A 22,051-nucleotide genomic window follows, 5' to 3' on the forward strand; every position below is an offset into this window, starting at 1 on the left:
TTCAAATTACAAAATAAATGCACAAACTTTATTGTTTATTGTTTATGTCTATTAAAAGTTTGAATGTAGGTTTGATCTTAACTACTTAACAACAAACTTCCAACCTCCAGAATTTAACATTATTAGAAAATAAATTTGAATGTCTCAAAAAAATAAAGATGTTGAAAAAAAGACCCTTTTTTATTGACTTTTGTTTTCTTATAATCATTCCCTTATAATTTAGAAAAGTAAAAAAGAAAAATTCACAAAGACAGTTGTGGTATTGACTTTTCTTAAATTCATTACAATCGATTTCTAACTTTAGAATTGATATTACGAGCCTTGTCTCCTTCTAATTTTGGCTTCATTTTGCATAATTGAATGTGGATTATTAGAAATGTGCAATGGTTTTTTTTTTCTTCTCAATAATACAAAGAAAATATTTAAAAAGGATCTTTACTTACGATATGATATTATAAAAGTAAGTAAATGAAAAAAATGGGTAAAATGCATTTTTGATCCTTAAAGTTTGAAGTTTGTGTCTATTTAGTTCTTAAGTTTCAAAAGGAACACTTTAGTCCCTAAAGTTTGGAAAATGGTTCGTTCATCCATTTTATTCTTAGTTATGTTGGCAAATTTTGATTGAGGTAGCAATTTTTTATTAACTTTAATTTAAACTCTAACGGCATGCTTAATATAAATTTATTTCGTCTAATATCATGGAAAACTTATAATTTGAATCAAATTAAAATTTTAATTCTTGAAAACCAATCAATTTACATATATGTTATGATGATTACCTTTGCAAATCATTTATGGGTTAACTTTGAATGTGTGTAGATTTCTTCAAATGTCGATTTGTAAAATTAAAAAGTAGACTACATGCAAAAAAAATTTTAAAAATTTATTTAAGAGTCTAAATCGACTAATTTATGAAAGATTAAGATATCATTTTTATACAAAAGAAATATATATATACATAAGTTTAGGTTTTAAATTGATACGATCGTTGAAACGACAAACAGATGTGACCCTAAAAGCCGGCTATAGATCGATATATTTTTTTAAGTATATTATTTATTTCATTTTAGCAATTTTCTAAAAAGAAAATATAAGAAATTCTAATATTCTTATCAAAGTCAAAGTTACGCATTCACAAATTTGAAACAAAGTTTTAAGCATGAGTTGAACTTGATCCACCGATGAAATTTTATGGCTTAATGATAGAGCTCTCCAAGAATAAAACTTTGATTTTGTAAACAAAATTGGTTCCTTCTGTTTTCACATGGTGATTTATGGTTCCTTTGCTGCACCACACTACAAGAGGAGGGAGCACAGCATGTCTAATGAAATATTAGTTCTTATTCCTTGACGCCAAATTTGAGTAGTTATTACTATAGAACTTCATCATCATCTTGAAAAGTCTAACTTCATTTCTCTGCGAATTGTTGAGAAATGAAGAATGGAAGACCAAAAACAATTTGACCCATTTCCCCATTTCTTCCTTTTCCCACACTAATACGATTCCCATCCTTTTCTTTTAGATTATCATTAGACTTTCAAACGCAGCTGTTTTTCTTTTTTTTTTTTCTTTTTTTTTTTTTCTTTTGGTTTTCGAGGGACGGCGAACTTGGGCATCTCTAACGGGAAATTCTGCCTGTGGAGGGTACTGTGTCATTTTATCTACCCATTTTTTTTTTGTATTTGCTTCTTGCTGAGAGGAAACTTAACTGGGTTGTTTTTATTTTTTATTTTTGTTGGGCATTTTAAGCAGCTGGGACTTGTTTTCTGTTTTGGTTTTAATTGGTGAACTGGGAATTCCTCATTTGTTGTTATTTTTGGTGGGGTTTTATTGTAAGACTCATTCCAGTTTATTTTTTTATTCTCTAGTTTGTGAGTGAGATTAAAGAGTTTGAGTAGTACAAATGCTCTAAATTAGTGGAATTTCCTTCTGGTTTGTGATTTTTTTTCTGGTTTCGAGCTTGTTAATTCTTGTGTTCCTAGTTTTGTTGCTTTCTTTGAATTTCTTTGTTATTTTTCTGCTTGTTCTTCATGTAGTAGTAGAGGGAGGTTTTTCCCCCAACATACAATGTTATACAAGATATCTAATTTGATATCTTAGATAGAAGGTACACCAAAAACGAGTCATTTTGAATTATTATTCCTTGAGTCCTATTTTAGGTTAAACTATGCATTCTGATTTTCTTTTTTGTTGTTGATTTGATTTGTGTACATAACTGAATTGCTTCCTCCATTGCTTAGGAGGTTTGATGCTAAGAGTTGCATAATTATGGAGGTGACGGCAGATCAAGCCAAGAAAAATCATATGTTGCTGCCTTCCTCTTCTCCAGTTGTAGCCGTTGCTATCAGTGGGAAGAAAAACAGTAAATATATAATTAGGTGGTCATTGGAAAAGTTTCTACCCGAGGGCATCATTGATTTCAAGTTGCTGCACTTCTTCCCAAGGATTACTAGTGTCCCAACTCCAAGTAAGCCATGTAAATTTTTTTTTTTTTTTTTTTTTTTTTTGGTAAAGATGGAATGTGTTTTTGGTATTTTAAATTGGATGTAAGGTTGCTAAGCTATTGACTAGGAAAATACTTTGAAATGAATATTTCCTTCTCTGCAACATTAAAGTGAAACATTGCTTTTATTTGATAACACTAATTAGAGAGTGCTGTGTGTACAAAGTTGACGTTTTATCAAATTTTGATCATTATTGTTCACTTTATGCTAGTTCCTTCTAGTGAAAATTGAAAAAAGACACTTCTTTGACCATCTTGAGATTATCCATGAGCTTTCTTGCATAATGTTAGTTTAATTCGAGGAGGGAATTCAGTGTAGCATCCCCAATATTTCTGCAAATCTACCCTCACAATGTAACCTTGAACAAAGCTACATTGCAATCGTTTTTATATTTTTAAATTTCTTATGTTGTTTGTTTTTATGATGGCGTTTACTAATACATGGAGGATGCACATGTGACACAAATTCTTTATTCTTCATTTAATGCAAAACGGTCATCAAGTTTTCCTCATACATTCTTGTGGCTAACGCTAGACTTTGCCTAGATTGCATATTCAAGCTATATACCAATGTTGATGCAGTGGGAAACGCAATTCCAGTTTCACAAGTTCGTGAGGACGTCGCTGTGGCTTATAGGAAAGAAATCTGGTGGCAGACAAGCGAAAAACTTCTTCCATTTAAGAAGATGTTTGCTCAGCGAAAGGTCCAGCCTTACTCTAATTTGAATTGTGGGTAGGAAAACAGGAAGAACTCAAATATTCTTTCCAAATGTAGGTTCATGTTGATGTTGTAACTCTTGAAGCAGATGATGTAGTCGATGCAATAATAGAAGAGGTTACAAAGTGTTCAATCAACAAGCTTGTTATAGGAGTTTCATCACAGGGATTATTCTCAAGGTAATTAATTACCTTCTAGCATGATCCTACTGAATTATTTGAAATTTAACTTTATTAGCAGGTTATTAACATTTATCTTTACTGTTACACCTTAAGTCTATTTGAAACGAGTCAAGTTCACATAACAGAATGTTTTGTTGAATGGTGAATTATAGATGAAATATGTACCAAAACATAGTATTATGTTTATTTTCTCATATTTTTCTGTTGTTAACTCTCTTGTGTCTGGATGACATTTTATGTAGGAAACTAAGCGGTCTATCCTCAAGAATATCAGCCCTTGCACCTAGATATTGTACAGTGTATGCTATTTCAAAAGGAAAACTAGCCTCAATACGACCACCTGATATGGATACGGACGTGAGCATTAGAGATGATGCGAGTGAAGAAAGTTCTGCAAGTAGCTACTCGAGCTATACATCTAGCTCCCTTACAGGTAGCCGTTACTTAGTTGAGCTTTGATTTCCATACATATTTTGGTTTAACATGCAAGTCTACTACTTTTGAAGTATTAGATGAAAAAATAACCACTTAAAGAATATTTGAAAGCTTGGTGGCTAATCATGAGTTAATTCATATTTGGAGGCTATACAATTGCATCTGTAAAGGTTCACCTGCATTTAAGCAGAGACAGTGGTTGTTTGCTAAATGTTTTTTTGTTTTTTCTTTTGTGCTTACATTTTACGATGTTTATCTTCAAGATTTTGGTGTCTGTAAGGATTAAGTTGGTCGGTACTCAGCTTATTAATTATAAGTAGTGGATAAGCGTGATGGAATTTGTGCCCATTACCTTTGCCTTTTGTTTAAGATTCTAACTTCCATAGCTTATAAAGTCTCCAACTCACTGGTTTAACCAATTAAACTATACTCGTAGAAGATGTGTTCATTTATTAAGATTGGTTTAGGAGATAAAACTAGGGGGAAATGATTGAGAATAAAATTTGTTGTATTCAGTTCGTCTTTTTTCTTGATGCAGATGGCAGTTCGAGCTTAACTACCTCCTACTCTCATTTCCCTTCTCCTTCCCCTTCCCTACCATTACAACGATTTCAAGCTCTTTCAACCATTAATCAACCTCTTCTTACAAAAAAACCTAGCCTCATTAAAGCCGACCATTCTAGATGTCAATCCATTGACATTGAGGTGGTGGATGGTGTTCGCTCTTCTTCCCATGTTTCAGACTGCACACAAACATTGAGTCGAGCCTCTAGTAGTAAAAGCTCGCCAACAGAGAACCAGTCTTGGATTTCTGATGAAGCTTCATCTTCAGGCGCTTTTAATGATTATTCCTCATGTGAAAGTCAGGTAATCCATCTGCTATTTGCCTTGGCTTGTTGTCATTTCAATTAATCACTCATGTGTTACCTTTGCTAATCTTTTGGTCTCCTTGGCTTGAGCCAAATGATTGTTTCTTCATTTATCCTTGGATAATTGTATGCATCTCGTATTTTTCTAATGGCTTTTAATGGTGTAAACATTTTGTATCCACTTTAGGCTTTAAGTCTTTCTTCCTTTTTTTCCTTCTTGGAGAGTCTTTTTGTAATTCACCATGGGGGTTGAGAGATTACGTATTCCTTTAATGATTTAGTAATCAATGAAATATCTCTCTACAGAAAATATTGCTTATGGCCTACTTGTCAAGTTCTTTTGACGGGGTGAAATAATATTCACTTTATTCTATAAAAGCACATCCTTTGAGGAAAGTTTTGTTCAGCTTTGAGAGTAACGTTCGAGTTTTGATAAGGTCAGATCATAAGAATTGAATTCTGTTTCTGTTAGAGATGAATTTTGTAATCATGGAAAGGAAAGATTGTATTCCAAACTACATACATTTGCATCTGAAAGGATGTAGAATCCTGGGATCATTTGCCATCATTCCTCATTGGCAGGAGGACCCGGTTTCATGTGTGCTAGACATCAAGCCATTCATCAATAGTTCGAATCCACAAGTTCTTTTTTCGCACTATGAAGACTTCTAGGATACAAGTTTCATTCTGACATTCATTTATTTGATGTTACTATGATATAAGTATATGTAAGCTGTTCACTCGAATTGGCAGGCGGACGTCAGCTTTGAGCTTGAAAAGTTGAGAATCGAACTAAGACATGCGAGAGGAATGTATGCAATTGCCCAACGAGAGACGATTGATGCCTCTCGAGAGGTAGATGCCATTTTTTTAATTTACCATTTTAGAAGCTATGAATAATATTCTCTCCTAGTTTTCATTTCATGGTTAGAGATAGATGATTATATTATCTTCAAGTAGGACCATTTTGACAATCTCTCCTATGCCAGTCTAGGCAACATACCAAGTGCCTTTCTCTTTTGTGGGCTTCTAGGGAAGGTTTAATCTGTAATCTCATTTGACCAACCATTTTTCGTTAGGAACAAAAACTTATAACAGAACATATTTCAATTAAGACATGGTACAAGTCACCTCGTTATTGTTTGTGATCAGCTGAACCATCTAAATAAGCAACGATCTGAGGAAGCTAGGAAGCTCGAAGAGATCAACAACAAAGTGGTGGCCGCCAAAGAATTTGCAAGGGAAGAGAGAGTGAAACATGAAGCTTTGAGAAGAGAAGCAAAGTATGTAAAAGAACGCGCCGAAAGAGAGGGCATCTATAGGAAGGAAGCAGAGACAAAAGCTCTTCAAGATGCCAAAGAGAAGGGAAAGCATGAGAATGCTCTTCAAGGACCTCTGCAGCAATATCAACATTTTCAGTGGGAAGATATTGTTTCTGCCACATTATCTTTCTCTGAGGATCTTAAGATTGGAATGGGAGCACATGGAACAGTTTATAAGTGCAGTTTGCATCATACAACTGTAGCAGTGAAGGTTCTTCATTCTAGAGATAGTCACAAACAGATGCAATTGCTTCAGGAGGTGAGTGAATTATTCGAAAGGACATATAGAAAACTTGTTGATTCTAGGATTTGGTTACACTTCCGATGAAAGTTGGCCTTGTAAGTTCTAGTTATGCCCTTAATGCCATAGCTGAGGTCTTCTCGTCCCTATTTGCCTATGCTCAACTATCTCAAATAGATGCTTGAATTCATTGCATCATTATCCAAAATCAGCAGAATTTTCACAACTAAGTTCTTGCGCTATCTGAATTTGCTTGTTTTTTTGTTATCCATCATTCACCACCACAATTCACGATATAAATTCTCAGTTTGAATCAATTTTTATGTCCTCTGTTGACTTTCAGCTAGAAGTCTTGAGCAGAATCCATCATCCCCATCTACTACTACTCCTTGGTGCTTGTCCGGATAAGAATTGTCTAGTTTATGAGTACATGGAAAATGGTAGCTTGGAGGATAGGTTGTACCGCAGAGGCAATACACCTGCAATCCCATGGTATGAGAGGTTTCGAATTGCTTGGGAAATAGCCTCTGCTCTTGTCTTTCTTCACAGCTCAAAACCAAAATCAATAATCCACCGTGATCTTAAACCAGCAAACATCTTACTTGACCAAAACCTTGTGAGTAAAATTGGCGATGTCGGTCTTTCTACAGTGTTTAATTCAGATCCTTCAATGTCTACTGCATTCATGAATAGTGGACCAGTTGGGACTCTCTGTTACATAGATCCTGAGTATCAACGAACTGGATTAATCTCACCGAAGTCTGATGTCTATGCTTTTGGAATGGTGATCTTGCAGTTACTTACTGCAAAACCAGCAGTAGCACTAACCCATGTGGTGGAAACAGCCATTGATAACAGCAATTTAATTAAGGTTCTGGATATAGAGGCTGGGCATTGGCCCCTCGAAGAGACGTATGAATTGGCAAGATTAGGACTTCGCTGTGCCGAGATGCAACGTAAAGATAGGCCTGACTTGAAGGACCAAGTACTTCCCTTGTTGATGACACTGAAAAAAGTTGCTGATGAGGCTCGAAATTTTGCCTCCAAAGTTCCAGCTGCAATTCCTAACCATTTCATCTGTCCAATACTTCAGGTATGACTATTGTTTTACAATTTTTTTTTTTTTTATAGTTGGTGAACATGTCTCTAGAAAGTTTCTAAATGTAAGTCGGATAAAGATAGTATAGGAAGGAATCATAGCTCAACTGGTTAAGGTGTTTGTTAGGATTCAACTTTCCCGCTAACAGAAAATCCCAACTAAAAACACAAATATCCAAGAGACTACAAGGGAAACACCATTTTGTTATATATTTACTTCAAGGAAAATCAACAAAAATGATAACAAGCTAAGAACGGTTACAAGAAAGGAAATGAGAACCAAAACTCCTTAGCACATTCTAGACGGCTGAGTATCTTCACCTCGACCCCAATTGCTCACCAAATTCTCCACACCTCTACCCATACTTTCTCCTACTATTTATAACCCAGAAGACCTAATCAACTTAGTGTTTGATTACTAGAAATTCACGCCCTTTAGAATGTGCTAAGAAGTTAAAAGGTTCAAATTCTTTTAACTAATGCTGAACTCAAAATATAAAAACTATTCAGGCTTTCTCTTGTTGGAAATTCATTTGTTTTGTTTCTTAAACATATATTTTTCCTGAAACTGCTGTCTGGACAGGACGTGATGAATGACCCTTGTGTTGCGGCGGATGGGTACACATACGATCGTCAGGCAATAGAGAAGTGGCTTCAGAAGAACGATAACTCACCGATGACAAAGTTGCCGTTGCCAGATAAGAACTTAATACCAAATTATAGTCTGCTCTCTGCAATTGTTGAGTGGAACTCCAAAAGAAGTTAATACCAACATCCATTTTTAAGGTTTGAACTGAAAAGTTCAGCACTTGAAAGTGTCTTAGAAGCCACTATTTTACTTTCAATTTCAATCCTCATCATATTTCTTTTAGCGTTTATAGGAAACCTTGATTTGCAAGAAAGGATGTGATCCTGATGTAGGAAAGTTAACTAAAATACAAAATGCTGTCATATAATGTAAATTTCAGTTTTGTTTTGTTTTTTCTTTTTTAGCAGAAGGTGATGTATAAATTATTGTATATTGTTCTCTTAATTAGTTTCATTTCAAAATGTATAGATGAATGTCGTTTTGATTCTAGAATTTAATTCTAAAGTCCCACTATTTTGTATTTTTGAATTCTTCTCTCATAATAAAATTGTTTTTTCTCTATCTACCCTCAATGAACCACATAAATCTCTATGTGATGATTTTATAGTATTTTTTATATACTTGTACTCTTCGATAAGTTTACCTATTCACTTAAAGTAGTTGGCTACATCTTACCCTAGTAGTTTTATGCTTATTATTTTTGCATAAAACTAAACCATCTTTCTTTTTAAAAAAGAAAAGGATTGTTTTCTTAAAATAAGTTTTAAAAAAAAAAACCTTGGAAAAGGCATAATTCAACCATAAATGGGTTGACAGTGATAAAAAAGAAAGACTTCCACCAACTAAGAGTTTATAGATTTAGTTCATAGTGATCATCTACTTAGAAATTAATTTTCTAGAGATAAATAAGTGAACTCGAACGCTCACGGATATAAAAATATGAAAGAAAACAGTTTACAAGAGCTAATTTCAATATTTTGGACAATTTCAAACAAAACTGTTGCTATTTAGTTTTAAATTTTAAAAAATTAACACTTCAAAATTTGATAATTATTTTAGTTTAAATTGTGAGTCAATTTATAAAAAAGAACAAATCTCTTTACATTTCATTTTCTAAGTTTAATGAAAGCAAAAAAAGAAAAACTCAGCAGCCCCCATCTAACTCTCTCCCTCGCGCGCGTCGTCACACCCACTCTCGCGCAGCAGATCGCGTCTGCCCAGTCGTCGTCCGCCCGTCGCCGCCGGCAAGTTTCTGTATTTTCTTCTCCCTTTATTTCCCTGACCCTCACGGTTTTCTTCAACTACACACCACTACTGTCGTCCTCAGCTATTGCCTCCCTCGCTGCCGTCGCTGGATTTGTGGTTGAGGGTAATGTTTATCTTGATATCGTGGGTTTTCTTAAAAGTTCTTAAATACCCATTTAGTTTTGGTCTAAATTTTAATATACCTATAATTGTTTTGGATAACTAGGTTGATTTGAAGATTTTCAAGGTGTTGTCCAAGGTGATTAAGGTTGTTTTAGCAACTTTTTGGTAAGCATTAAGCTCCAAAATTCTTCTTAGATGTTGTATTCACTTATGTTTCTGTCTATCTTCTTTTTTGAGGATGCGAGGGTCTCTAAAATCTCAATTTAAAGAAGGCTTCTACACTGTTTAACTGCAATCTTTCCTCGTATTGCCAATTGAACTAGATATGACCACCAAATTTGGAAATGTTTTTGTACTAAAGTTCCTATAATTGGTTGAGTATTGGTCAACTTGAACTTTAAAGAAGGCTTCTACTATGTTTTTATACTCGTATTGCCAGAATGTCAGTTAAATAGATTGGAGATGTTTTTGTTCTTTATTTAAGCCTGTGAGATAATATTACAACATACACATTTATTCATGCTTGTTGCTGAAACTTTGAAAGGGAGTGGACAAAATGGACATTTATAGGAGTTTGATGGGTTTTCTTAACTTTACAAGTGTTCATTCAAAAATAGATTTTGAGTTGAAGTCTTATGAATTATAATTACGATGAGATACTACTACCTTCAAGTGATGAAAGAAATCAGGGAGACATTAATGAAGAATATGGAGGTTCAGTTTGAGAAATGAAGATGGATGAATGTGATCGAGTTCCACAACTTCTTGTGTTTAGTTCACATTATTTGTCTAGGAAAAAATTATTATTTTTAATGTCTTGTTGTTGGAGGTCAAGTTTTCGTTTTATGATAATTTATTTAATTTCAAGACATATGTAAAATTTAGTTGGCCAAGAAAAAAAATCATTAAAAAAATAATGATATAACGTTTGGTTGTACCTCTATTAATTTCAAGTAGTGTGCAATTGATTTCAATGTATATGTTTCTTTATGAAATTAGTTCATGGTGTGGAATAGTCTGTTATGGTAATTTGACATTAGCATAAGCATCTTGCTGTATTACAAATTAAACAAATTTATGTATATAAACACTTATGGGAGAATATAACCGAACACATCAGTGTTTAAATTCTAAACAGTTTTTATAAAATGTGTTTTAAAAAATTCATTTTTAGAAAACAATTTTTTTTCACAGGCAATCCAAATGCACCCAAAGTTGGTTCAATGTCGAGGGATCATGAAAAATCCTAATCCACCTTTGCCCAATATATGGCATCCTCGAAGTTAGAGCTATGACAATTATCATACTTGGCTCCAAATAGTCTCTTGGTATGTTGCTCCTCCAAGATCTTCATTTATCAATCCTGCACTTCTCTTCCTATCATTTTTAGCTTCCTTTTGAGTGTTGATTGTTTAATTCGTAGGTCTTCGTGGCTGTTAGGCCCTACGATAGTCATGTCTACCAGTGAGCTCATTTGCTCCAACAACGTTGTGGCTCCTTTCGGCGATGGAATCACAATCAGTGTATGAATGATCCTCTTTGTGTGTATTTATCTTGCCTTCAGGACGTGGTCAAGAATTTGTTTTTCTTGCCTCACTTTATCTTCTTCTCTGTTCTTCAATTTTTGAGTTGTAATTCCAATGCTTTGTTCGGTACGAGCTGGCAAAGCTGGTCCTAATTGGTTGGATCGTCTGCGTTCCAACAAGGGTTTTCCAATCACCGATAATCTTGAACTTGATCACTTCCTTACTGACCAAAACCTTGATAATCCGTGTTCGCTTTCGGATTCTAACCCCCATTCCACTCGGGCTGACCCCCACTCTGACGCTAATCTCAATTCTCAGCATCAAGACAACTCTTCCTCCAACTCTCCCATTGAAAACGGAAACCCATCTTCATTTGAAATCATTACCGACATCCTCTCTGACCTCTTCAATATGGGTGGTGCCTCTCGTAATTCCAAATGTTGTAGCAAAAAGTACCCTAGGAAACAGTCCAACCCCAAGATTTGCTCCATTCCCTCTATTGCTAATGTGGACTATGCAGATGCAAAGAATCTGTGTTGCCTGCAGAAAGAAGATAACATCCTCTCATCAAACTCTGATAATAGCTCAAAAGGTTGCACCGATTCTGGGTCGGATATGGCACAAAATGTGTGCCTGAAGGTTGTAGAGGAAGAGGTGTGGGATGAGAAGTGTGAGAAGGAACTTAAAGGATACTCAAAAAGCGAGGTCACAGTCATAGATACTAGCGACGATGTGTGGAAGTCTGACAAACTAATTTTCAGAAGGAAAAGTGTATGGAAGGTGAAGGACAAGAAGTGTAAGTTGAGGAGCTATGGAAGGAAGAAGAGAAAGCAGTCCTCTGAAATGAATGACCTTCCTGATAGGATTGTTTCCGCTAGTAAGAAAACCAAAGTTTGGGGTTCAGAGGAGCGCTTTCATTTGAACAAACAACAAATACATGGAAAGGAATCTCTCAAACCATTGAATAAAGTAAGATTAATTATTTTGATACTCTCTTGATTGTACACGTCCAATTTCTAGCTAGTTTTTTGTTTTTTCATTGCGAAATGATTGTTGATTACTGGTCTTTATATAGATTTAATTCACACTTGTGTGTCTGTTCTGTTTTTATTTTATGCGTATTGTTAATGTGTTTTCTTCCCCTTTATCACTTTTCATATGCATTCTTAAAGAATGTTGATCTGTTTAAATGGGTCTCTAAAATAATTGCTGCTTCATGTTTCTATGTTAACTACCTTGTTTTAGTGTCATGCATATGCCGATAGACTAGCATGTATACATGTGGAAAAATCAATAAAAGTCATGAAACTCCTAATGATTATTTAAGTGATTTGGGTTAATAAGTAAGTAATTCATGTTTGTTGATGTTGTAAAGTCTTATTATTAGTATTTATTTTCATCTTGGCAATATTTTTGTTTACAATTCTTCGTAAAATTTGTTCCCACCAATCAATGTTTTTGAATCTTTAATTTGTGGAAATATTGAAAATGTGGATTGGTATTTTATTTCTTTACCATAGTATGAAGAACTTATGTTTGTATTGTTTCACTTCACTATTGTGAATGAAACAATAAATTTTGTTCTAGTCCCTACTAGTTATATCATCATCTCAATTCAAACTTCTCAGTGTTTGTTTGTGGTCAGTCTTATGACTGTTTTCTATGTGTACGAGAATTGTGATCATATTTAATTAATTACATAATTGTATGCCTTAACGTTGGAGCTGAATCTCTTCTCACTCATGATTCCTATCATTGATGTCATCTTATAACTGAGATTCCCGAAATGGAATAATTGTTGAATTGGCAGCCTCTATAATTTCTTATGATGTTCTTAAGGCAGTATTTGGAAGAAGCATATTTTTGAGGCAGGGGGAGATGTATTATTAAGTCAGATATTTTAAATTCTATCCTAATTGTTGAAAACATGATGGGAGTGAAATCCAATTCTACATGCTGTTTTTGCCAGTTTTGATGAAATATGTTTGTAATTCAAGTTTTGGGATTGAGGATACTGATATCTAATGTTTAAGACATACGACTAACGAAGCTTTTAACTAGTTGAGGTATGCTCTTATTGGGATTTTTGGAAAGAGGAAAGAAAACTGTGTGCTATGTATTTCTTTTTGTTTAGTTCTTTGTCCTTTTTAAAAAAAAAAAAAAAAGAATTTAATTGAGAAACAAAAGGATTCTCTGTAAACAATTTGAGCTCTACACATGCATGTCTTTCTCTGATTTATAACCTTTGACCAGGAATATTATTTAGCATTTTTTTCCTTACTGTTCTAGATTTTGAAACTTCTTTCAGGTACATAATCTTCAGCATTGTTATGGCCCTGAAATTAGATTAACTGCACCGGATAGTAGTAATGAAAAGAAGGAAAATGGTTGCACGCTCTCCCAGAAAAATGGCGGCTATGACCCCAAAAGAAAATGGTACGTTTTCTTGGGATTTGCTGTTCTTTCAGTTCTACTCAGTCTTGGAACTCTATAGCAGACTTAGAGACAATGCAATGAACTTATATGGATGTTCTCTTGTAATTTTTCCCATACAGATCACCCAAGGGGAGAAGCATTTTTTTGATAGCGCATACAACATTTGTAAGATTCGTACTGACGTTTTAGCGTTTGGAAATAAGTGTGTGGTATTAGTTACTTCGTTTTGTGAAATTTTGTTGAAAAAGAAGAGGGCAATTGTCGTTTTTAACTCTTTTGGAAAACTTTGTTTTTTTTACCCTTTCAACCTTTCAAAAAATTTAAAATTACAATGTTGCCCTTGAGATTTCAAAAGTTACACGAACTTCCTTTCTTCACTCCCCTTCTCTCCACTTCGTTTCGACCTTATCCTTTCCATTTCCTTGCCATTTTCTACCTTGATCTCGGTCAGATTTTCTTGACTTGCAAGATAATTCCGGACTTGTCATCTCATGATCAGGTTTGACCGGGTATTGACCGGTATTCACACCGTTGTTCAAAATTTAGAACAGTAAGAAATCCGGTCAAAATCTAGAATTATCTGATCATGAGATGACAAATCCGGAATTATCTTGAAAGTGAGCAATGAAATCAGACCAAAATCGTAGTAGAAAATGGCAAGGAAGTGGAAGGGGTAAGGTTTCAAATGAAGTGAAGAGAGAGTTATTGTGACTCTTGGAATCTCTCAAGGGCAATTGTAATTTTACGTTTTTTTTTTTTTTTTTTTTTGGAAAAATTAAAGGGGTTAAAAAAACAAAGGTTTTCATAAGGGTCCAAATTTACAAAACAAAACTTCAAAAGGGTTAAGATTAAAAATGTCAATTGGCCAAAGAAATAAATGAATTTGAAGATGAAGAGATACTTGCGTGGCTGATTATGGAGGGAAGTAGAGGAAAGTGGGAAAAGAAGAAAGAGGAAGGAAATCTTAGCAAAAAGAAAGTAAAAAAATGAAGAATGGGTGTACAAATGGTTTAATGGAGGAAGAATTGAGGCCATTCACGTGGGGTTTGAAGAGAAATTTTCTCTCATTACGAGGGAAGAAATAAAAAAGTTTGAGGGAAGAGAATCTTATTTAAACATGTTTGAGAACGAAATGTACTTTGGTAAAAAAAATGGATGGGAGAGGATTGTGAATTTAAAGTTCAACAGATGGCTTATGTTTAATTAGAGTTGAAAAGTTTGTGTAATAGAGTTGAAAGTCTTTTGTTTTCGCTACAAAAAAGTGTCTAATATGAAGTTTAGCTGATGTTTTAGATTTTCTATTACTTTGTTGGTGAATGAATTTTGTTATGATTCTTGGAATTTCAGGCTGGACGGGAAATTGATTAGCTTATGATTCAAAGCATGAACGTCGGTAGTGCTGTGAGTAGTTTATTTTACTATTATGTTTTATTATTGAACATTGGTATGGCTTTTTCACGAAATCAGTAGTTATGCATCATTTAGAGAAGTTGTGAGATTAATTTTCTTATAAACTTACAACTCATTTAGACTTCTATTTTTTTTACTCACCCTTTAAATTTTCCATCAGGTAGCAATGGAGGAACCAATGAGGATACATAGTTAGAAATTTGGTGCCAATCCATAGGTTGTATATGACTTCTTTATCACCTTAGATGCATCTTGTACATTTCTTTTGTAACTATAAGTGGCTAGCATTACTTTCAAAGAACTCGTGTTATTCTTTCGATTCATGGTGGTTGATAATTTGAAACTTCAATGCTTTTTTTTTATTTTTCTGATTTATGACTACAACTTGCTTTTCGAAATTAGAACCGACTTGTGTGCAAGTATGCACACTTGATGGTGGAGTTACGGTTTGATACATAAATCTATTGTTGGAATTTCAGATTTGGTAATTGGAATACTGATCTCTTGACATCCCATTTTATAGTTATTGCTATTGTCATTCATGTGCTTTACTAATTTCAATTTTGTTGAACAGTTGAAATCATAGGATTCTATTACTTTACAAAACAAAAATTAAAGAGTTGGTGCCAATCTATTTTTGAAATATCATAATATCATATCTTTATATTAGAAGATTTGCTCCAATATCTTTCTTTAATGTTTTCTTTAATTAGTGACATTGAATTTTATATAGATGGTATTATATTATTTAAGGTCTCATTAAGATATTGGATGGCACATCCCAATGAAACGTGGCATCCAAAACTATTTACTTTATTTATTAATTTTTATACCATCTAAATATAGGTGGTACATAGGGAATTCAATTAGTGGTTTCTCTAATTGAATTATGTTGGATTTAGCAACATAACTGATTTTAATATTATGTTGAATCATACCATTGAATTTTTAGGTACAATAGTTTTGATATTTATTAGGAAGTGAGGGTTAAAATTAAAAGTGAAAATAAAAAATCCATGAATTGGACATTCATTTTCCTTCTCAAAATTTGAAATGATTCAACCATTTGACTAAAAAAACATCAACCATAATAAATGCTTTGTATTTGCTATTATAGAAATTAATTCAATCTTGGGGAAGAGACGTTGTTGTTCCTTTTTAGCTAAATGATAAGGAAATGTCGATACAATTTTCGCTAACGAAAAAAATCCTAATATTATTAATGACGAAGTTTATTAACAATATAGTCGGTCGTAGAGTCCATCATAGATAGATAGATTATGCTGTATTTACAATTTTTGTAAATAATTGAAGAAAAAAAACTAAACAGGTTAAAATGAATTCAACTTAATGATAATGGGTAGATTTTTTAACGAGCATTTGGAATTAATTAATTTTAATTAAAAGGTTGTTGAGTAATGGTGGAGAGAGAGCATGGTGTTGCCCATTCCATCACCCACGAAAGGGATGGCTATAACTCAATACTTTGACCCAACAACTACCATCCAATATATAATATAATCAACCATTTTAATATTATTGCAACTAATCAAATTTCAAACCATATATTTCTTTTTTTCTTTCTTTTTTATTTTTTTTATTTTTAAAAAGGTCATATACTTTACAAATAGTTAAGATAGGAAAAAATGTTAATTGATTTGAATTTTTTTTATTTATACTTTATGATTGGATTGAATTGATGTGATTCTAACATTCTTATTTAATATATTAAAGAAATAGTGGGTATTAGTTTCAATTTAAAAGAAATAACATGTCTCTAGTTGTACTTGCATTAGAATTTGATTGAAATATAGAATATTTTACAAAATATTTACAAAAATCAAGTGTAATAAATTTTGTGTTTAAGTGGTTTTGTTATTATTTGCTAACCCTGGGATTTTTTCCTCAATTTAACACCATATCATTTTTCAATTCGCAATGTAGGCTATTTTCAAAATCGGTAAAATACAAATTGCTAATCCTTTTTTAACTCCAAAGATAGCAATTTGTCGTCTAAGTTTTAATTTTGCAAAATTAATTTTACTATATATTTGAAAATAAATACTCTAGTTTAAAAAATCTTTCATTTTATTTGAATGTTTATCTCATAACCACAAAAGACTATTGTAAAGTATAGTAAGAACTAAACCGTGATGTTCATTTTTTAAAATTTAGGAATTTTTTTTTGAAAAAATCGTAAAAACTAGAACATTTGAGAAAATATTCAAACTTGTAAATAGTTTATAATTTATAATTTTTTTCTATTTTTGAAAAAACTTATATTCTACGAGTAAGAGTAAAAATTAGAAAGGGAGATTAAATGGATGGATGAAAAAAATGGTTTGAATAAATTAAATTAATTGATTAACTTAATCAAATCAAAACTCTATAATGATTTATCATATCCCTCGTTTAAATAATCTATAATTAAAATAATTTTAAAAAATCAATTGCTCCAAACTCATCCCAAAAAGAAAAAGAAAAAATTAATTCTTCTCAATTCTTCTGATTTCTTCAATCTTAGCAATCACTTCCCTAAAATCCGGTCGAAGATTCGGCGAAGAACGACAACAATCCTCCCCGATCTGAACAAGGCATCGGAGAATCTGCTCTCCAGAGACACCGGAATCACCGGTAGCAACCGGATTACGAATCGTCGGCTCTTTGGCGGAGATGAGCAACTCGAGCAAGATCTTTCCGTAGCTGTAGACGTCGGTGCGTTCATCAGCGTGGGTCATATTGATAAGTTCTGGCGCCTTGTAGCCAGAGGAGGCGGAAACTTGGAGCATTTCTCGAGTTGCGGCGGAGTTGAGGAGGAGATGGAGGCCGAAATCGGAGACGTGGGGGTCGAGATTTTGATCGAGAAGAACGTTCTTGGAGTTGAGATTTCCATGGGAGATTGGTTTTTGTAATCCGCTGTGAAGATGATGTAAGGCTCTGGCGATTCCGATGGCGATTTTGCAAATCACTTCCCAATTTTTTGATTCCCCATCGTCTGTTATACAAACAAATTAGTTTAAAATCAAAACCAATTTCTAACTTTTACCAAACAAATCTCACATAAAATAATGAATGAAATTTTAAATTAATTTTAAGAGGGTTATACTCAATTTATAATTGTTTTTTTTTTTAAATCCAAATATGAGGATTGAATTTAGAAAATTCTAAAGGAAGAGAATGTAAAATAAAAAATATATATATATATATCTAGAAAGACCACAAATTTTCTAAATAGAAATGTAAATGACATCAAAATATGAGGTTACAAGTGAAAGAGAAATGTCAATGCATCATTTTACATATTATAATAATAACAATAATAATAATAATAATGTCAATGAATCCATCTCATTTCATATGTTAAGATAGGTGGACATAATTTTTCTTTTTCTTATTTTAAATCTAATATTATTCATATATGTATGATCTTTTTCTTTATAAAAAAAAAATGTACGAATTATACCAAAAGAAGAATCTTTTTTGAAGAATGGAATTTTATTTGGTCCACACCACACAACCTTCACAGATAAAATAATTAACCTTTTATAGTTCTATAGAAAAAAAATAAATAAAGAAAGAAAAAATAAATTTCCTTTTAGCCAATTTGTTATCTGAAATGTACAAACTTTAGGTAACAATAAGAGGAATTAATTGTTGGTAAATATATATGTATAATTTTGAGAAATTATTTATAAAGACATAAATATTTTTTAAATATGGCAAAATGGGTTTTTTATAGGAAGATTATAAAATAAAATATCGTGAGAAAAAAAAAATAAAGTAAGTGCAATTTTAAGGGGAAAAATAATGGAAATAGTTGGAAAATTTTACAAATATATATGGAAAAGAAAAAATATAGAGAGATTTTAGGAAGAAATAAATGGAAAAATAGTAAAGAAAATGACAAATGAAGAATCGTCACAATCTCTAATTTCTTTTCTTTAGAATCGACAATATAAATATATATATATATATGGTTGCCGACATCTCACGGAATTTCTAATTTTAACATACTAATTACTAATTAATACTATGTTTTGAAAAAAAATGGATTTGATCTATTTATTAAAAATACATGGATTAAACTCATGATTTTTAACTTATTTTTTAAAAATCATATATGATTTAAATATCGAAATCAATAATGTATAAGTTAGGAAAAATTACTAACTAAGAATATATGTTTTCCATTTATAATTTGATACGTTATTGATTGAATCATATATTTCCTAAACTTACATTAAAAAAATTTCTTCCGTAATAATAATTTTTAAAATTTTATGTTATAGATTTTATGAGAAATTCACCGAATTTTCCTCGTCGCATTCTCGGAGAAACAAACAGAAAATTTTAAAATTACCTCTAATGAACTCCGCCAGATTCCCATGTTCGTAGAACGGATGAACCAAAAGCTTCTCACCCCTCCCGCCGGCGTAGAATCCTAGCAACGGAACCAAATTCCGATGCCGAACCGAACCCAGGAACCGAACGAGGTCGTGCTGGTCCTCACCTCCGGCAGCGGCCGGCCGGAGAAATCTAAGTAGCCGGATGGTTTGGGTGGTCTGTAACACAGCCTTGTACAGAGTTCCGTAGTGGGATTTTCCGATCACTTCTCCGGGAGCCTCTAAAATCTCGTCGATGGTCAAATCTTGGCCGCCCTCAAAAGTGGTGAGCTCCGGCGGGGGCGGAAGGGGGGTGTGATCTGTTTTGTTGTTGTTGTTGGTCTTGTGGGTGGTGGAGGATTTCTCGATGTCGTGATTTTTGGAGAGCTTAAGGCGAAGAAGGAAGATGGTGATTAGGAGGAGAAGGAAAAGGGTGGCGGAAGCAAGGGGAAGGATTAGTTTGAGCATGTGGGTATGTTGAAAAAGAATTGTAAGTTTGTGATGAACAGAGAGAGTTAAAGAGTTTATAATAATGATTGGAATTTGAGAGTGAAAATTGTTTTGTTTGGGTTTGTAAGTTTGTTGAGAAGAGAAGTGAGGGAAATACTTTACTTAGCTTTGTGTGTTAGGGGGAATAGGAATACATCCCATCCACCCAACAAAATGGACCCTACCTTCTATATCTCTCTCTCTATATATATATATATACACACACATATATAATATATGCTTGTTAATTTTGTATCGATTATTTGTTCAAAGACGTATCAGATGGAAAGATTTGAATTTTTGACCTTCTAATTAAGGGAATAGATAATCGGTTTAGTTATGTTTTAGATTGATTTTAAGTTTATTATTTATAATCTTGAGAACTTTAGAAATTGTCGATTGAGTTTTAAATGTTTAATATTTTGTATAGACTTAAGAGAATAAACCTAGCTAGCTAGTTCTTCTATACGGAATGCTTTTAGGAGGCTATGGTAGTCTTTGTGGAAGGGTAAGGTAGGTTGCAAAGTTATGATATGTTATTGGAAAATTATGCATGACATCTTTCCAACCCAAACTAATCTTGCCAAGAAAGGCATCTAAATTGATCTCATGTATGTGTTTTTCAAGAATTATATGAAAACGATAACACATCTTTTGTGGAGTTGTTATGTATCTAACGAGGTTTGGCATCGGTTTCTTTTCACTGGTATTTATATTGTTTACGATGATAGGCTCTCTTAGAGTTATTCAAGATGGTTGGCTTAGACTTTTTTTTTTTTTTTCTGTAGCGCTTCTTTCAAGGAATTGGATAAAGTAGTAAATTATTGTTTGGAAAATTTGGGAGGCAAAGAATAAAATGATGTTCCACTTACAACTAGTAGAGATAGAGTCCAATGGTTTTTCAATTGGCAAACATATTTATGAGAATCAATATGCAGAGGAGTCAATGGTAAAGGCAATACAGAAATCCCTTCCTCTTAATTAACTTCCATTGTTTGATTGGGTGACATCTTCTCGTGATATTCTTTTGGAAGTTGAACATTATTGATGTCGCATGGAGTCTCTCCTCTAAGACAAACGATCTAGATTGGGTGCTTCAGGATCACTTGAATCATGTCCATCTTTCTAGGTTAAAGTTCATGACAAGATGTTGTCAGATTAAGGTCGTTCTTCAAATAATGACTATTTGTCTTGGATTTGACCTTTTAATTTCAAGAGTGTTTCCTCAATCATACTTAAATTATTCTAGTTGAATTTAATTAATTGTGTAAACGTTGTCAATTATTTGATATTTTTTAATTCTCTAATTTTTTCATCAATGAGATTATAGAGTGTGGGAACAAGGATTATCTATTTTCTTTCATGTTCATCAACGCCATAATGTATCCTAGTAATTTCTCCCGCAATTAAAATCGTAAGGAGCACGAGTATACTAAACTTAATATTGTAAGATAGTATATTCTTAAATAATTCACTTGTGATTATATTTTCCTTTTAATTATATTAAAAATCTCAAAAGTGAAAAACTAAATCACAAGTAATGCATAATTTATTAATAAAACAAACAAAGAAGTTAGGAGTAATGTCATCCATAACTTTGAGGTTTGAAATTTTTAAATTTAGATTTGACACCTAATTAATATTCCTAATATATCATATATATATATATATATATATATATATATATATATATATATATATATATATATATATATATATATATATATATATATATAAAAGTATAAAGTTTTTTATCATTTAAATAGTTTGTTAAATTTTTCTATTTTTAAAAAACCTCGTTATTAAATTATTAAAAATCTGTATTCTAAAAAAATAATAATCTATATTAATATTGTTTTCTCATCGTTTTATTATTGTAAATTTAAATTTTTAGAAAATTTACTTTGTTTTTTTTTGTTCTCAAAATTTTAACTTGAATTTTAAAAATACTCTTAAACAGTAATTAGGTACTACTAATCTTTTAAAAATCAAAAGGGTCAAATATAAGTAAAGTAGAAATAGGAAAACAAAAAACACTTTCTAAAAACAATATTATGTAACGTAAAAGAAAGACGAAATTTATTTAAATCTTTTGGAAACATGTTTTGCGTCTGTCGGTAAAAGTTTTGAATGTCTGATGTTTGAAGAAGAAACATTGACATATCATATATTTATATACTTTCTAAAAGCAATATCTATATCATATAAAAATGTGCATTAATTAATATCCTTATCTTACTATATATATATATATATATATATATTTTGTGCACTTTCTTGATACTCAATTTGTAACAACACCTAAGTTAGAGTTAAGAAACTTGTCTCGCTATCAAGTCAAAAAATTTTCTTTTTCCTATATTTCTATACTATGGTTCACACTTGTTTTTTAAGAAATGTTTTTTGAATTCTTCCTCGTATGTTCTAAAAACAAAAAGTATGTTTTCTTTTCACCTATAAGTTTCTGTATTTTATTTTTACG

General features: G+C 32.4%; 3 protein-coding genes across 11 annotated transcripts; 2 read left to right on the forward strand and 1 right to left on the reverse strand.

The window, feature by feature from the left end:
* The first annotated feature begins 1,188 nt into the window (after positions 1-1,188).
* LOC103482570 (U-box domain-containing protein 35-like) lies at positions 1,189-8,478 on the forward strand. 3 transcript variants are annotated; one of them, XM_008438795.3, is made up of 10 exons: positions 1,189-1,645; positions 2,242-2,468; positions 3,087-3,208; positions 3,280-3,401; positions 3,647-3,837; positions 4,378-4,706; positions 5,462-5,563; positions 5,861-6,289; positions 6,615-7,364; positions 7,953-8,478. In XM_008438795.3, exons 2-10 carry the CDS (start codon positions 2,270-2,272, stop codon positions 8,133-8,135), a joined length of 2,427 nt encoding a protein of 808 aa, XP_008437017.1. In that variant the 5' UTR covers positions 1,189-1,645; positions 2,242-2,269; the 3' UTR covers positions 8,136-8,478. The 3 variants fall into 3 exon arrangements, with proteins under 3 accessions (XP_008437017.1, XP_050945765.1, XP_008437016.1); XM_051089808.1 differs by having other exon boundaries at positions 1,200-1,645; positions 3,051-3,208; XM_008438794.3 differs by lacking the exon at positions 1,189-1,645 and adding an exon at positions 1,663-2,108 and having other exon boundaries at positions 3,051-3,208.
* Positions 8,479-9,071: 593 nt separating this feature from the next.
* Positions 9,072-15,060, forward strand: LOC103482569 (uncharacterized). 7 transcript variants are annotated; one of them, XR_007823539.1, is made up of 8 exons: positions 9,072-9,327; positions 9,430-9,491; positions 10,521-10,654; positions 10,750-11,821; positions 13,161-13,288; positions 13,408-13,961; positions 14,636-14,689; positions 14,859-15,060. XR_007823539.1 is itself a non-coding variant. In XM_051089809.1 (7 exons), the coding sequence occupies exons 4-6, from the start codon at positions 10,967-10,969 to the stop codon at positions 14,661-14,663; spliced, it is 1,011 nt and encodes a 336-aa protein (XP_050945766.1). In that variant the 5' UTR covers positions 9,072-9,327; positions 9,430-9,491; positions 10,521-10,654; positions 10,750-10,966; the 3' UTR covers positions 14,664-14,689; positions 14,859-15,060. The 7 variants fall into 7 exon arrangements, 2 of the variants coding, with proteins under 2 accessions (XP_050945766.1, XP_050945767.1); XR_007823540.1 differs by having other exon boundaries at positions 13,408-13,453; XR_007823541.1 differs by having other exon boundaries at positions 13,408-13,453; positions 14,863-15,060.
* Positions 15,061-17,039: 1,979 nt separating this feature from the next.
* On the reverse strand, positions 17,040-19,720 carry LOC103482568 (putative kinase-like protein TMKL1). The gene is made up of 2 exons (XM_008438789.3): positions 19,059-19,720; positions 17,040-17,693 (listed from the first exon to the last, which is right to left on the reverse strand). Exons 1-2 carry the CDS (start codon positions 19,546-19,548, stop codon positions 17,185-17,187), a joined length of 999 nt encoding a protein of 332 aa, XP_008437011.1. The 5' UTR covers positions 19,549-19,720; the 3' UTR covers positions 17,040-17,184.
* Between the last annotated feature and the right edge of the window lie 2,331 nt (positions 19,721-22,051).

The sequence above is a fragment of the Cucumis melo genome, chromosome 9 (genome assembly GCF_025177605.1).
Source record: "Cucumis melo cultivar AY chromosome 9, USDA_Cmelo_AY_1.0, whole genome shotgun sequence".
In the NCBI taxonomy this organism is placed as follows: Eukaryota; Viridiplantae; Streptophyta; class Magnoliopsida; order Cucurbitales; family Cucurbitaceae; genus Cucumis; species Cucumis melo.